The sequence below is a fragment of the Aulonocara sp. 'chitande type north' Nkhata Bay genome, linkage group LG7 (assembly GCF_057382095.1).
Source record: "Aulonocara sp. 'chitande type north' Nkhata Bay isolate Kocher_YH1m ecotype deep benthic linkage group LG7, A_spYH_male_GT1.1, whole genome shotgun sequence".
Lineage (NCBI taxonomy): Eukaryota > Metazoa > Chordata > Actinopteri > Cichliformes > Cichlidae > Aulonocara > Aulonocara sp. 'chitande type north' Nkhata Bay.
Window position 1 is genome coordinate 23,091,816 of NC_141350.1, and position 12,379 is coordinate 23,104,194.

Here is a 12,379-nt window from a genome sequence, read left to right on the forward strand (position 1 = left end):
AACTTCAAATCTAGCTGGTAAGGGGTTTTCATCATTAAAGTTATTGCGCCATTAGCGAAGAAAAAGAAACGAAAGTAAAGATATCAAACAAGCACCGACTATTATGTCTATAGGACAATTTTATATTTTCTTTTGGATTTTATGGAGAAACAAGTCTACGACAGCAGTAAGACAGCGTCCCCGGTGACGCCTCGGTTTCTTCTTCTAATTTACTGCTGCCGCCTAGTGTTCATGCTCAATCACTGCAACCAAGAGCTCGCTCCGTAGAAAAGAATATAGAAAGACGGATTTCGTTAGTAAACTAATGCACACTCCAAGATGGTTAATTAATTCACACAGATCAGTTCATTCCAAAAAGAGCTCTTGTGGGTTGTTTTTTTTTTTCATAGTTTCAGTTTCTGCTTTCAGTTCACTTTTTCCTATCCAAATGGGTTGATCCTTCTTATTATTTAAGTTAAAAAAAAAAAACAACAACATTGCAATTGATTAGTTTTGGATTTATCTTAACAAATTAAAACGGTTGTTTTATTTTGTCTTATTTGATTTTATAATATTTGCATTTGTAGAGGCAAGATTTAAAATACACTTCCATTTTATTAATTTTGTTTTTTAGATATTTTGTGAGTGTTCCGGGGGGGTTGTCGGTTAATTTATATTTTGCACTTATTATTTTTGTTATTGTGATTGCTTGTTTTTTGTTTTTGTTTTTTAATAAGATATTGGACTGGTTTGTCTTGGGGGGGGGGGGTTTACATCACCAACCAAAAGTTCACTCAGTGATCACTGATTTGAAATCGGGGTTCTGTTGGTTTCCCTGACGTCCTGTCAGGAAAATAAATCAAGTGAGGATCACTGCGCAGGCGGCGGGGACGAGGCACTTTCTTAAGCAGAGATGGTGCGTATGAATTAAATGTATCATTTTTTGGTCCGTTTCATATTATACATCAGTTCCAAAGACTGAATAAATGATACGGTATATTTTTACGTATAATATTTACTCAAGAAATCCTGAAAGCGGGTCCACTTACTCCCACAATGCTAACGTTAGCTGGCTAACTTTTGACTGCACTGTGAGTAAGCAAAACACTGCACTGCTAGCGTTAGCCGCACAGTGTTCAAAGAAACAGCCTTCGTGTAGCTTATACTCGGCGTAGTCTGCCTAACTAAATATTCATTTAGCTCCTATTAAATGTTGTTAAAACATGATGAGTTAAATATTTGTTAGATGAATCAAGAATTGGAAGGCTAACGCTCAGCAGCTAGGCTGAGTTAGCATCATTGAAACTAGCGATGGAAGTAGAATGTCTTACTTTCGTTTTCCCTAAATCCACTTCACCGGCCTTTAGGCTTTAAAAGCTAGAAAAAGAGAAATAATTATTTTGTGCAGAAATGTATCACTGCGAAGGCTGTGATGGTTCCGCAAGTCTCCTATAGTAAATGTTAGTGATGTTCTGTAAAGGTTACTTAGCTAATGACAGTTAGCCGTCATTAAATTCTAACTGGTCAAACTTTTGTATGATGGGAGCGTTGCAGTGCGACATGGTGTATGAACATGACTGCATAGCAATTGCAAATCATTCTTGTCCCCACACGTTAATAATAATAATTTAAAAAAAAACGACAGATACAAAAACACAGTGAAATAACACAAAATCCAACGTTTTAATTGTGACGCTGATGAGGCGATAAAAGCAGAAATCCCCATAACCTTTTTTTTAACCTGCTCTTCGTGTCTGTTGTTATTTGGCTTGACGGACAGTTGAAATCCATTTAGTATTTTATGATTGCCATTTACCATGTTCCAGTATTTATGCTGCTGTCTGATCTTAATCCAGTATTAAAGTCAGTTTGGTGTTTTGTGTTTCGAGCCAGTAAAGAGATGCGTGTTTATAAATAATTTAATCACGATGGTAATTTAAAACCTGGCTCTGGAAAAGTCCAACCTGCAGACAGTCTCGTTTGTAGTTGCCGTCTTCAGTCCTTGAGAAACAGTAGCTAACCAAGAGAACTGCTGATAATGCAAGACAACTATGTAAGTTCAGCTCCTGTGTGTGATGTTTTAATACTAGTGTTTTTAAGTGACTGCTTGGTTTTTGTTTTTATTTTAGTTCCGCAACCAGTACGACAACGATGTGACCGTATGGAGCCCACAGGTAAGTCATGTCTTTCACTGACTAAGTGCATCATTGACACTTGGTAGCATGATGAGTGAAATAAGCCTGTCCATCTGTGAACAGGGGCGTATTCATCAAATTGAGTATGCCATGGAGGCTGTGAAACAAGGGTCTGCAACTGTAGGGCTGAAATCCAGAACGCATGCAGTCCTGGTGGCGCTAAAGGTACAGTCATGCAGTGTTTGGTGGTGATCTTATGACATTGCAGTTTTTTTTATGCCTTGGATAAATTCCAGAAAATTGGTCACTATACAGGCGTTGTTCCTGATGCAGAAAAACAAGTCTGTAGGATTGTATTTTTTAACACACTGTCACCAAGTATCTACACAATTATACTTCTTTCCTGAATATTTTGTGGGTCAGTAGTATGTTTTTGAGTGTCTCTAAACATATTAAAAGGATTTCATTTGTGTCATCCTGCCTACTTGTCTTATTTATAGAAAAGGGGGGAAAAGCCTATTTCTTATAATAGGAAGTATATTAAAGTGCAACAGCCAAGAAAATCTGCAGCAGGTTATTGGTGTCAAAGCACAATAACTGAAAATGCACAACTGATGTGTCATGTTTCTCTTGCAGAGAGCCCAGTCTGAACTGGCGGCCCACCAGAAGAAGATCCTCCATGTCGACAACCACATTGGTATCTCCATTGCTGGACTGACTGCTGATGCCAGGCTGCTCTGGTAGGTAACAGTGACACTGATGGTGCAGAGTAAGTCGCTCATGATTATAGTACATAATATTCTTAAATACAATTCCTACACCTTCTCTCCCACAGTAACTTCATGCGTCAGGAGTGCTTGGACTCCAGATTTGTCTTCGACAGGCCCCTCCCAACGTCACGTCTTGTTGCTCTTGTTGGCAGCAGTATCCTCTCTACTGTTATCAATCATACTAATATGTTATAGCATGTGTTTCCTGTGTGAGTGAGAGAAACTAGACTGTTTTCTGGTTGTCTTCATGAAAGGATTTAAAAAAAAGAAAGGAAAAAAAGTGAATCGTACGATTCTTGACTTAAACTGCAGAAACCCAAATCCCAACACAGAGATATGGAAGAAGGCCCTACGGCGTTGGACTCCTTATTGCTGGTTATGATGTGAGTTTGTTTCACGCCTGCTGTTTGTTAAATATCTGCCTGGATTTATGCATGTATAGCTTTATCTGCAGCTGAAAGACTATAAAGGTGTCAGTAGTCAGTGCAGTTGATATTTATTTGTTTTGTGTCAAACAGGACATGGGACCTCACATCTTCCAGACCTGCCCGTCAGCAAACTACTTTGACTGTAAAGCCATGTCCATCGGAGCGCGTTCCCAGTCTGCACGCACCTACCTGGAGAGATGCATGGATAAATTCTCCGACTGTAAGATCCAGTTTTTAATTTTTAACCTTTTCACAAACATTTACATTTAAAGCAGTTTAAACAGCAAATGAATGCTTATCCTGTTGTTTTGTTAAATAACTAATGTAATTTGGCCATGAGCATCTTGAGGCATTTTGGGACATGTTGAAATATTTTAGTCATCAATGAAGTTTTACAATATAAACGTGGATAGTCACACTGATATGTTGGTTTTGTTGTCAGCTATCCTGAATGAACTGGTCCAGCATGGCCTCCGTGCTCTCAGAGAAACCCTCCCTACTGAGCAGGACCTCACTACCAAGGTACCCCAGCTCCCTCCACACCCACCTGATACGTCACCACCTTACACACTCAGCTAGCACAAGTCTTGACTTAAACGAGACACGAGCTTGTGCAGCACAGAGGCAGTTTCTCAGCACTGTGCCCTTTTTCTTTCAGAATGTTTCCATCGGCATTGTCGGGAAAGACATGGAGTTCACCATTTATGACGATGACGATGTTGCCCCATTCCTGGAAGGGCTAGAGGAGAGGCCACAAAGAAAGGTACTGCAAAGGTTTATCCAGTCCAGCTCCGGAGAAACATTTCCATGTCACTACATTATAGTGTACCATCTAAAATAAAACTGAAAAAAATAATTGTGTTTCAGGTTGCCCAGCCCACAGATGAACCTGCTCCTGCAGAGGCCTCTGATGAGCCAATGGAGCACTGAGGCAGCACGCCAAACAGTGATCTGCTTCCCGTAGATCCCAGACAACCACGTGACACTTAATGCAAGTCAAGAGAAATATTTAGAGGGGCGAAGATGTTGTGATGTGCCACTTGCTAAACTGTTAATCAAAAATATTCTCTGCTAACATCAAACAATGTGATGTTGCTTTTGTATGGTTAAATTGTACCATGATACAAGTAATAAACTCATTTTTGTTTTTGAATGCTGCCTCTGCTGCTCTCCATATTATTAGCTGACTCACGGCGAGTGTCGATACTTCGATTAACATTGCAGGCATCACTGAAGAGTCTGACTCAGTGCCATAAAGGAGATACTATAAAGCTAAATGGCATAATTCGACAACCAGAATATACAGGAAAGTGTGTGTGAACATCTTCACAGCATGTTAATCACTGATGTGCATTCTCAGGTGCTTTTACTCAGTAGGTTTGCTTAGAAGGCACTTCTTCATATTAAACACTGAGGAGAAGAGGACTCGGCTAACTCCTGTCTAATTGAAAACTTGACTTTTGTTCCTTAAATTAAGAATAGTGTCATTTATTGCATTTGCTCACACAAAGGAATCCAAGAGCACAGTAGGAAAACTGTCAAACAAAATTTAAAATGACTGCAGTTTTAATGGTAGTGTTTCATTGCTGACAAAAGTGAGAGGAGGCACAAACATCCCAATATTGTGCACTAGGTATTAAGACAATTTGCATTCCCATTTGGGGTCTGATTCAGTCTTACTTGCTCTTGTTTTTTGTTTTTCTTTAATTTTAGATATACTTCATCTTCCAGTACCAGATAAAATAACATTAGGTCCCCTTAGAGGAGCAGAAACTGATGCCTTCTGACCTTCGTGACAGATCTAACAAACGGTTTTGTGTGCATACTGTCCACCTTTTCAGCACATCACCAGAAATCCTGGAAGCACATTATGAATTCATGCATGCAGACGGGTAATACTGTATTAGATAATGAGGGTTTTATAAACCTTTCAGCCACTGGATCAAGCTGATATTACTGATATAAAATATGCCCTGTTCACATCTTTTCTCATGTATTCACTTAAAGTTAAGCAAGGCTGGAGAAACTGTCATGCTATCACCAGCTTTCATGTTACTTCCAATCTGATGAGAACAGACTAAAAACCCCATCCGCCCTCCCAAACCAGACCCCGGCTCAAGTTGACTGTATCTGAATTGCGTTGGTCAGTTTGTGTCTTTCTTTGCTCTCCTCCTCTTGTTTCTCCGTCTGACCAAGCTGCAGGCCGTTTCCGAGTCCACTGGTTGCGCCAGGTCCTTAATCTTCTCCTGCTCCAATACGGATGTCATTCTCAGCGTGAGCTCCAGCTCTTTCAGGACTCCAACCAGTTCCTCCTCTGGGACACCCAGATCAATCTGACCCAGTTGCTTTCTGTGTTCGTGCATGTCTTCCTCCTCAGTTTTCCCTAAATCGCTCTCTAACCCTACATCGTCTCTACTTGCTGCTGTCAGATCAGATTCTCTCGCAGCTCTTTCGCTCAGATCTTCTGCTTCCTCGACCACGTCTCCACCTGTGACGTCTGCAGGGAGGTTTTCGAGCAGGTCGGCCCCGTCGCCTTCTGTTCTCTCTGCCTCTGTCTGTGGACTGTGGTGGTGCTCCTTACAACAGCAGTGGGAATGTTCCCAGTATGGATGAGGCTCTTCTGGATAATCTGTGGAAAGTTTTCAGAAATGCATCCCCTCATTACTGATCGCTATTGTTTTGAAATCAAAAATACAGCAGTTAGCAAAGGATAATCTATATCTGTCTATCTTCCATTCAGTATTGCAGCTTTACTTTGTAACTGAAATTTAGGTAAAAACTTAATTTTAAGCAAAGAAAAAAACTATTTAGTAAAATCATATGAAATCCTATGAAACATTTTCCGACATACAGGGAATCGCTGGCTTCACTTCCTCCCTGTGCAGTGTAAAGTTAGTTGCTGAAAGAGAGACTTTACTGACAGAAAGGCAAATAATTATAAGCAGTGCCTTGTTGCTTGGGAGAACTTTGAAAAAAACTTGGAAATCACACAAAAGTCTGGTCTGAATTTGTTCTTTTTGTGCATAAGCCACAACCTTAAGCAACTGTTTTCATTGTTGCAGAGCTCTCCAAGGGTGTGTTAAACGGACAGTTAATTTGATGCTTTGGTCAATAAAGAATCTAAAATCAAAGAAATAAAGGAGCAATTATCAACTTCTTCACATGCAAATGCATCGAAATGATTTACTGAAATTCCACTTTCAGTGTATTAAAGTAAACTAAGGACAGACTATTAGGTGGAAGTCATCGCTCCAGTCCTTCACCCTGACTCACATATTGTTGTGGTCAGATATACATCAATATGATTTGAATGCTAATCAAGGCAAAAAAAGATCAAAATGTTTTAACCTCCTAGGACCTGCCGTCCACATATGTGGACATCACATTTTGGGTTATTTAGACCAAAATAATGAATTTTGCTCTACAAGGGCCTGATATCCACTTACGAGGACGTTATACTGCTACTGTTCTATCAAAATTTTAAATGAATATCCTCATATGTGGCTTTTATTATTCTTAAAAACAAAAATAAGGTAAAAAAAATATATATATATATATCTGGTAATTCTTTGTTTCATGCAGTGGAAGAGTTCGGGTCTTAGGAGGTTAATTACTTTACGCCATTGTTTTAAATACTCTCTGCTGTCTGCAGCACATGCAGCCGAAAAGTGAAAAACAACCACTGATTCATTTTGTATGTTTGCATTAATTTATAAAGACAAACTGCTGATATTTAGAGTCTGGAGTTTCTCACTCTAAAAATCGTCAGCCCTAAAACTCCAGTATCAGTCTGGCTTTTGTCCACACACACACACACACACACACACACACACACACACACACACACACACACACACACACACACACACACACACACACACACACACACACAGAGCAGTGGGTCTCCTGACTTCACTTCAGTCATTTTTTTTTGGATTCAATGGGACTGCAGCTGGAGTTAAACACTGAACAGAGACCAGAGAACTGAGTATGAAAACAAAAAAGGAATTCAGAACCACAGCACAGGAAATAGATATATCAAAGATATATCAAAGTACAGAAAGTTCTGAAGAAGAAATAAACTATCAAGGACTTAAAACCAAACACAGATCGCTCGTGTTCTGGCTGGATCATTTTATTCTTTACTTTGGTAAAAACTGCCTTTTGCTTGCTGACCAAAAATAATCATCATGACAGGAGGTGCAATCACAGCGTTCTGTGACTCTGCCTAAAACAATATTCATTTTTATAAGTGGATGATTTCCCCTTTATAGGCAGTCTCCTTAGGACAGTGCTGCACTCCACTTAACACAACTTTCAGAAAGAGAGAGAGCCAAAGTGGCTATGCTTAGATGTGGTAAGAATAGCACTTCCAATACTGACCTGAATAATGAAAACATCGCTGTACATGAAATGCAATCAACAGCCTGGCTGATGACAGAAAAATCCCTTAAACTTAAAGCATCTTAAAACAGCACCAGCAACTACAGAGGCCGCCTGTGAATTCGGCAAAAACACAAAGACAAGCCAAAAAGGATGTGGAGGAAGTAATTGACAGCAAATGAACCCGAACCCAAGTGATGAACAGTTACCAGTGTGAAATCAAAGAGGATCACTTTCTTTTACAGCTGGAACAGAAAGAATTCAGTTAATGAAACACATTCAAAGGAAACGAGAGCGAAGATGATGAAGTCGCTTTTTTTCTTTCCTAAAAATCTGATAAGAAAACATTTTCCTGTGGGTAAAATATAATCTTTTACCTTTCCACTCATCCTGGGGCTTCTTCTCTGGAGCCATTCCCTCCACCAGCTGACCCTCCTGCATCATCTGTGTTATCTCCGTCAACTGCTGAAGGAGGCTCTCCTCCTGGTCCGCCATCACGCCCTTCACCCTGCACACAGGAAAACAGAAACGTTTAAGCTTTGAATGAATATATTTAAAAGCCAGCTCTCTGAACAATGAGAGAAGTAAACACACCAGCACAGGCCCGTCTTAAGTTTACCACTGAACATCCAAAGGTTTCAGAGAAGGCTTGGGAGAGAGAGCTGTGGTCAGATGAGCCCAAAATCGAGCTCTTTGGCATCAACTGGACACGCTGGGTTTGGAGGAAGAAAAATGCTGAGTATGACCCTCCGCTGTCAAGCATGGAGCTGGAAATATTATGTTTTGGGGCTGTTTTTCTGCTAAAGGTACAAAACGACTTCCGTGCGCCGAGGGGCCAATAAGTAAACAAGAAACATCTTATTGGGTTGTGTCTTGCTTGGTGATCAACTTCTTATGTCACTCAGTGACACACAAATCAATTTCTAACTTTTATATGATGTTTTTTTTTCTGGATTTTTTGTTGCTATTGTCCCTCTCATTAATATGAAAGTATCATAAAAATTAGAGACTGTTCATTTCTTTGTAAGTGAGCAAACCGACAGATTCAGCAGGGAGTCAAATAATTATACCCACACTGTATCTCTGCTGTGGAAGAGATTGTGGATGCATGAAATGAAAACAAACAAGCTCTATAGGTTTTGCAATTTTTTGTCTTCTGTAAAAGGCGTGCGGTCACCTGTTAGGACTGTGGTGGGCTTTGGAAACAATCTTCTCCATCACCAGCTCTGTCTCCCTCAGCTTCTCCTGCAGCTGGGCCAGCTGGAAATCAGCTGGAGGGCCAAGAAAGGACAAAGTCAGGAGAAAGGGTTGCGGTACGTTTAAATTATGCAGACAATATAGGTCAACGCACTGACGCACAGGCAGTCAGAATCATTTGAACAATGTACAGTTGTATTATTTTCTTTTTTACAACCTTGGGGTTTTTCTTATTGGGTTAATAACCAAAACAAACCAAAGATAAACACAAATGCTTTCTGAGAGCGAGTGACTTAATGCATGTAAACAGCTTTAATAATGACTGAAATGCTCCCTCGATGTCGATGCTGGAAACCAAAAAAGGGGAAATTGTGTTTCTTCAACTTTATTACCACTACATAAAATGACAACGATCATTATACACGCTCTTCAGACAATAATGAGCACAACAGTGATAATATGTGGCTCCTGCAGCGCTTCCATCAGAAAATAACATTAGATTCATTTAGCAGCTTAGTTACAAAAGCAAAAACGATGGGAAAGTGATTAAAAGTTGCTAAATGAGAGTGTGTAAAACTTACTAATCTTTCTCTTGAGGTTCTCTGAGCGTGATGCAGGGAACCTCCCCTCTGCTGGCTTGCTGCTCCCTTTAGACGTGATCTAGCAGAGAGAGAATCAGGATTAAAACTCTTAAAGAAACAACACAGCAAATCCCACAACCCCACAGGGAAGTGTGTGTTTGACTTCATGCTTTATAACAAACAACATCAGTCCTTTGCAGAAAAGACTGTGAACACTTTTCACTTCTTTATGGTTTCATTTTTACTTGACATTAAAATACTTTGACTTGCGCAATTTAGTGTAAATGATGAGAGATGTTTAATTACAGCTGCTACATGAAAGCTAGTTTTTACTTCAGTAAAGAGCTTTTAGGTACATCTCATGCTGTTTCTTCTCGCCAGCTGCTAGTACTTCACCTTAAAGAGGATGTAGAGGATGTAGAGCAAGATCCCGAAGCCATACACGGGGATGATCTGTCCTGCCAGGTTGGATTTGCCTCCAGCTCCCGCCCCTGTTCCTGCTCCCTTGCCTCTGCCTATGGCCTCTGTGTTGTGGGCCCTGGAGGCTCCGGACCCCGCGGCTCTCTGACCTCTGCTCTCCGGAGCCATCTGACGGTGCAACATTGGAGGGAACCGTCCTGAGCCTGCAGTGAGGAGCCAAATGGGAGTCAGTGCCACAGAAATAATCTTGCTGTTGAAAGGCATTTTATTGTCTGATTTTTTTAAGTAATGCATTTTTTATTTGACTAGCACAGCGCTCACTGAATAAATAAGTCAGGCTTTGCGTAAAGAGCTAGGCTTCATCTAATGTCTGTGCAGGTGTGCCAACAGAGTCATATTTTGTTTTCCAAATATAACCCCTTTAAATACAAAGCAGTTCGTATATTATACACCTATAACGGTAGATAGTGTCATGTGTGTGTTTGGCGCCCTCTCCAGGGAGGAAAATGCTACTACAACTAAAGTGATGCATAAATGATGCAGAACATATTTTGGATTGAAATACTAACAAAAGAAATAGTATAACACAATTTAAAAATCTAATAAATTAAGATACTCATCCATATATATATGTATATATATATATAAAATATAAACCATATGAACCGCAGAGGCAACCTGACCAGTAAAGTAAAGCCGTGAAATGCGACGTACCCTCCGGCCGCTCGGCAGCATCCTTCCTCCCCCGGGATAACAGCATTTTGGGAAGCATCAACGCGACGCACAGCACGAGGCACGTCGCGAGGGTCACCTTCTGAAAGGTTGACATCGCCATACCGAGAGGTGAGCGGTCACCTCCCTCACAGAAATAACGACGATATTGCGTCAGATTTGCGGAGAAAGCGCAGACGAAGACTGGAGTGTGGTGAACTTCCTTGTTGGCTGGAGGAGCGGAAGTGCTCGGGAGCTGTAGTTACATAGTTTCGCCGTTGGGTGGCGCCAAATGATCGTATGAGTGTTTTTAATGTCCCTGGCTGGTAATGGAAAGATTTTGTATGTGTGTGTGTGTACCACTTTATAATGAGCTTTATCACGAGCTGGCCATAACAGTTCATTTCAGACACAGGGGGCACTCCTTACACTGCCATTCATGAAAACATCATAGCGCTTCTAATAAAAGCACCATTATATCGAATGAATATCTGTTCATCATCACATCAGGTCATAGATTCCTGGGTCTAAAAATAATAACTATTATTATTATTATTATTTTATTTTTCATTTTTTTAATTGGAAACTGACTGGGCTGATCTAATAGAAAGTGGAAGCTTGTCCCACAGCATTGAAGATAAAAACAGTGATAGGACGGTCCTCATTATTTTAAGAAAAATGTGCCAGTACTTTGATTTCAGGAGGATTTGTCCACACTAAGGGGTTAAAAGTAGTGAGATGAAAAGTGTGCCTATACCATACAGAGATCACAAAGTATATTGGGGTTTGTTTGTTTTTTTGATTGGATGGGATTTTGGATCAAATGGGAAGCCAGTGAGTTTATAGGGCCTAGCACTTGCATTTCTTTCCTCCTTCAGTAATAAAATACTTACATACAATAACCATATCCAACTTCTTAATAGCAATGAACTGGTCTGCATTGGTGCATCATATCTTTATTCTCTTCCCCCTCCTGCCCCCCCCCCCCCCCCCCTCTTTCTTAAATAGATAACTATCATATCTGATATCATATCTCACAGTACAATAATATTGAATGGGTTGCATTGTTGTATTTTGTCATGTTTCTCAGGTCTTTGTCTGAATTTCTACGAACATTATTGCTAAGGATTGTCTTATTGCATTGGAGTCACACTGGGTTAAATATGTACACTTGGGTTTTAAGGGGTATTTATTATTTTCTTCTTTTTTTTGGGTTGTATGGAAGCCCCAAACGCAATTTCATTGTTCTTGACAATGACAATAAATAAATAAATACTAAATACTAAAAATACTAAATTTATTATCCTGAAAAACTAAATATGACTCCCACAGTAAAACTTCAGCTTTCATGTAACTGATATTATACCTAAAAAGAAGATGCCGCAGTTGTAAATATGATGTTTTCCAAAAGGTTGACACTATTTCATGTACTGCGTCGTCCCACTCACACATACCTTTTGTTGTCTCCTTCGTCTCTCCCTGCTTTTCTGCTCCTTAAAGATGCAGTAGGGAGAAATTTAGAAAGTGTATTTGTTAGAGGTATCCCATGGTAAAAACCTAACTAAGTGAATCCTAAAGTTCCCTGCTAAATCAACTGCACCATGCATGCGGACTAACCCTTAACATGGACTTGGTAGAGAGCAGGTGTACAGAAGGCTTTAAATGTTTTTATCTCTGAAAACAGGGACTGTTTCTGGGCTTAAATGTTGCCGTAAGAGCAGTAAGAGTGAAGTTGTGGGGCAGGCCACTGAACAGTAAATGTTTTTTCTAAATCT

General features: G+C 40.1%; 2 protein-coding genes across 3 annotated transcripts; one reads left to right on the top strand and one right to left on the bottom strand.

Annotated features, from left to right (window-relative positions):
- The first annotated feature begins 772 nt into the window (after positions 1–772).
- Positions 773–4,465, top strand: psma1 (proteasome 20S subunit alpha 1). 2 transcript variants are annotated; one of them, XM_086299479.1, is made up of 10 exons: positions 773–895; positions 2,109–2,153; positions 2,238–2,339; positions 2,751–2,854; positions 2,950–3,038; positions 3,197–3,267; positions 3,403–3,532; positions 3,755–3,834; positions 3,971–4,075; positions 4,180–4,465. In XM_086299479.1, the coding sequence occupies exons 1-10, from the start codon at positions 893–895 to the stop codon at positions 4,240–4,242; spliced, it is 792 nt and encodes a 263-aa protein (XP_086155605.1). In that variant the 5' UTR covers positions 773–892; the 3' UTR covers positions 4,243–4,465. The 2 variants fall into 2 exon arrangements, with proteins under 2 accessions (XP_086155605.1, XP_086155604.1); XM_086299478.1 differs by lacking the exon at positions 773–895 and adding an exon at positions 2,003–2,032.
- Positions 4,466–4,770: 305 nt separating this feature from the next.
- Positions 4,771–10,854, bottom strand: ric3b (RIC3 acetylcholine receptor chaperone b). Its single transcript, XM_086299477.1, has 6 exons — positions 10,608–10,854; positions 9,870–10,096; positions 9,474–9,552; positions 8,873–8,966; positions 8,073–8,203; positions 4,771–5,941 (listed from the first exon to the last, which is right to left on the bottom strand). Exons 1-6 carry the CDS (start codon positions 10,726–10,728, stop codon positions 5,457–5,459), a joined length of 1,137 nt encoding a protein of 378 aa, XP_086155603.1. The 5' UTR covers positions 10,729–10,854; the 3' UTR covers positions 4,771–5,456.
- Between the last annotated feature and the right edge of the window lie 1,525 nt (positions 10,855–12,379).

Coding starts and splice junctions, on each gene's coding strand:
- psma1 (XM_086299478.1), top strand. Junction 2,855..2,949: donor GCTGATGCCAGGCTGCTCTG/GTAGGTAACAGT, acceptor TCTCTCCCACAG/TAACTTCATGCGTCAGGAGT. Junction 4,076..4,179: donor AGGAGAGGCCACAAAGAAAG/GTACTGCAAAGG, acceptor ATTGTGTTTCAG/GTTGCCCAGCCCACAGATGA.
- ric3b (XM_086299477.1), bottom strand. CDS start 10,728: ATGGCGATGTCAACCTTTCAGAAGGTGACCCTCGCGACGTGCCTCGTG. Junction 8,967..9,473: donor GAACCTCAAGAGAAAGATTA/GTAAGTTTTACA, acceptor TTGGCCCTCCAG/CTGATTTCCAGCTGGCCCAG. Junction 5,942..8,072: donor GCCCCAGGATGAGTGGAAAG/GTAAAAGATTAT, acceptor AACTTTCCACAG/ATTATCCAGAAGAGCCTCAT.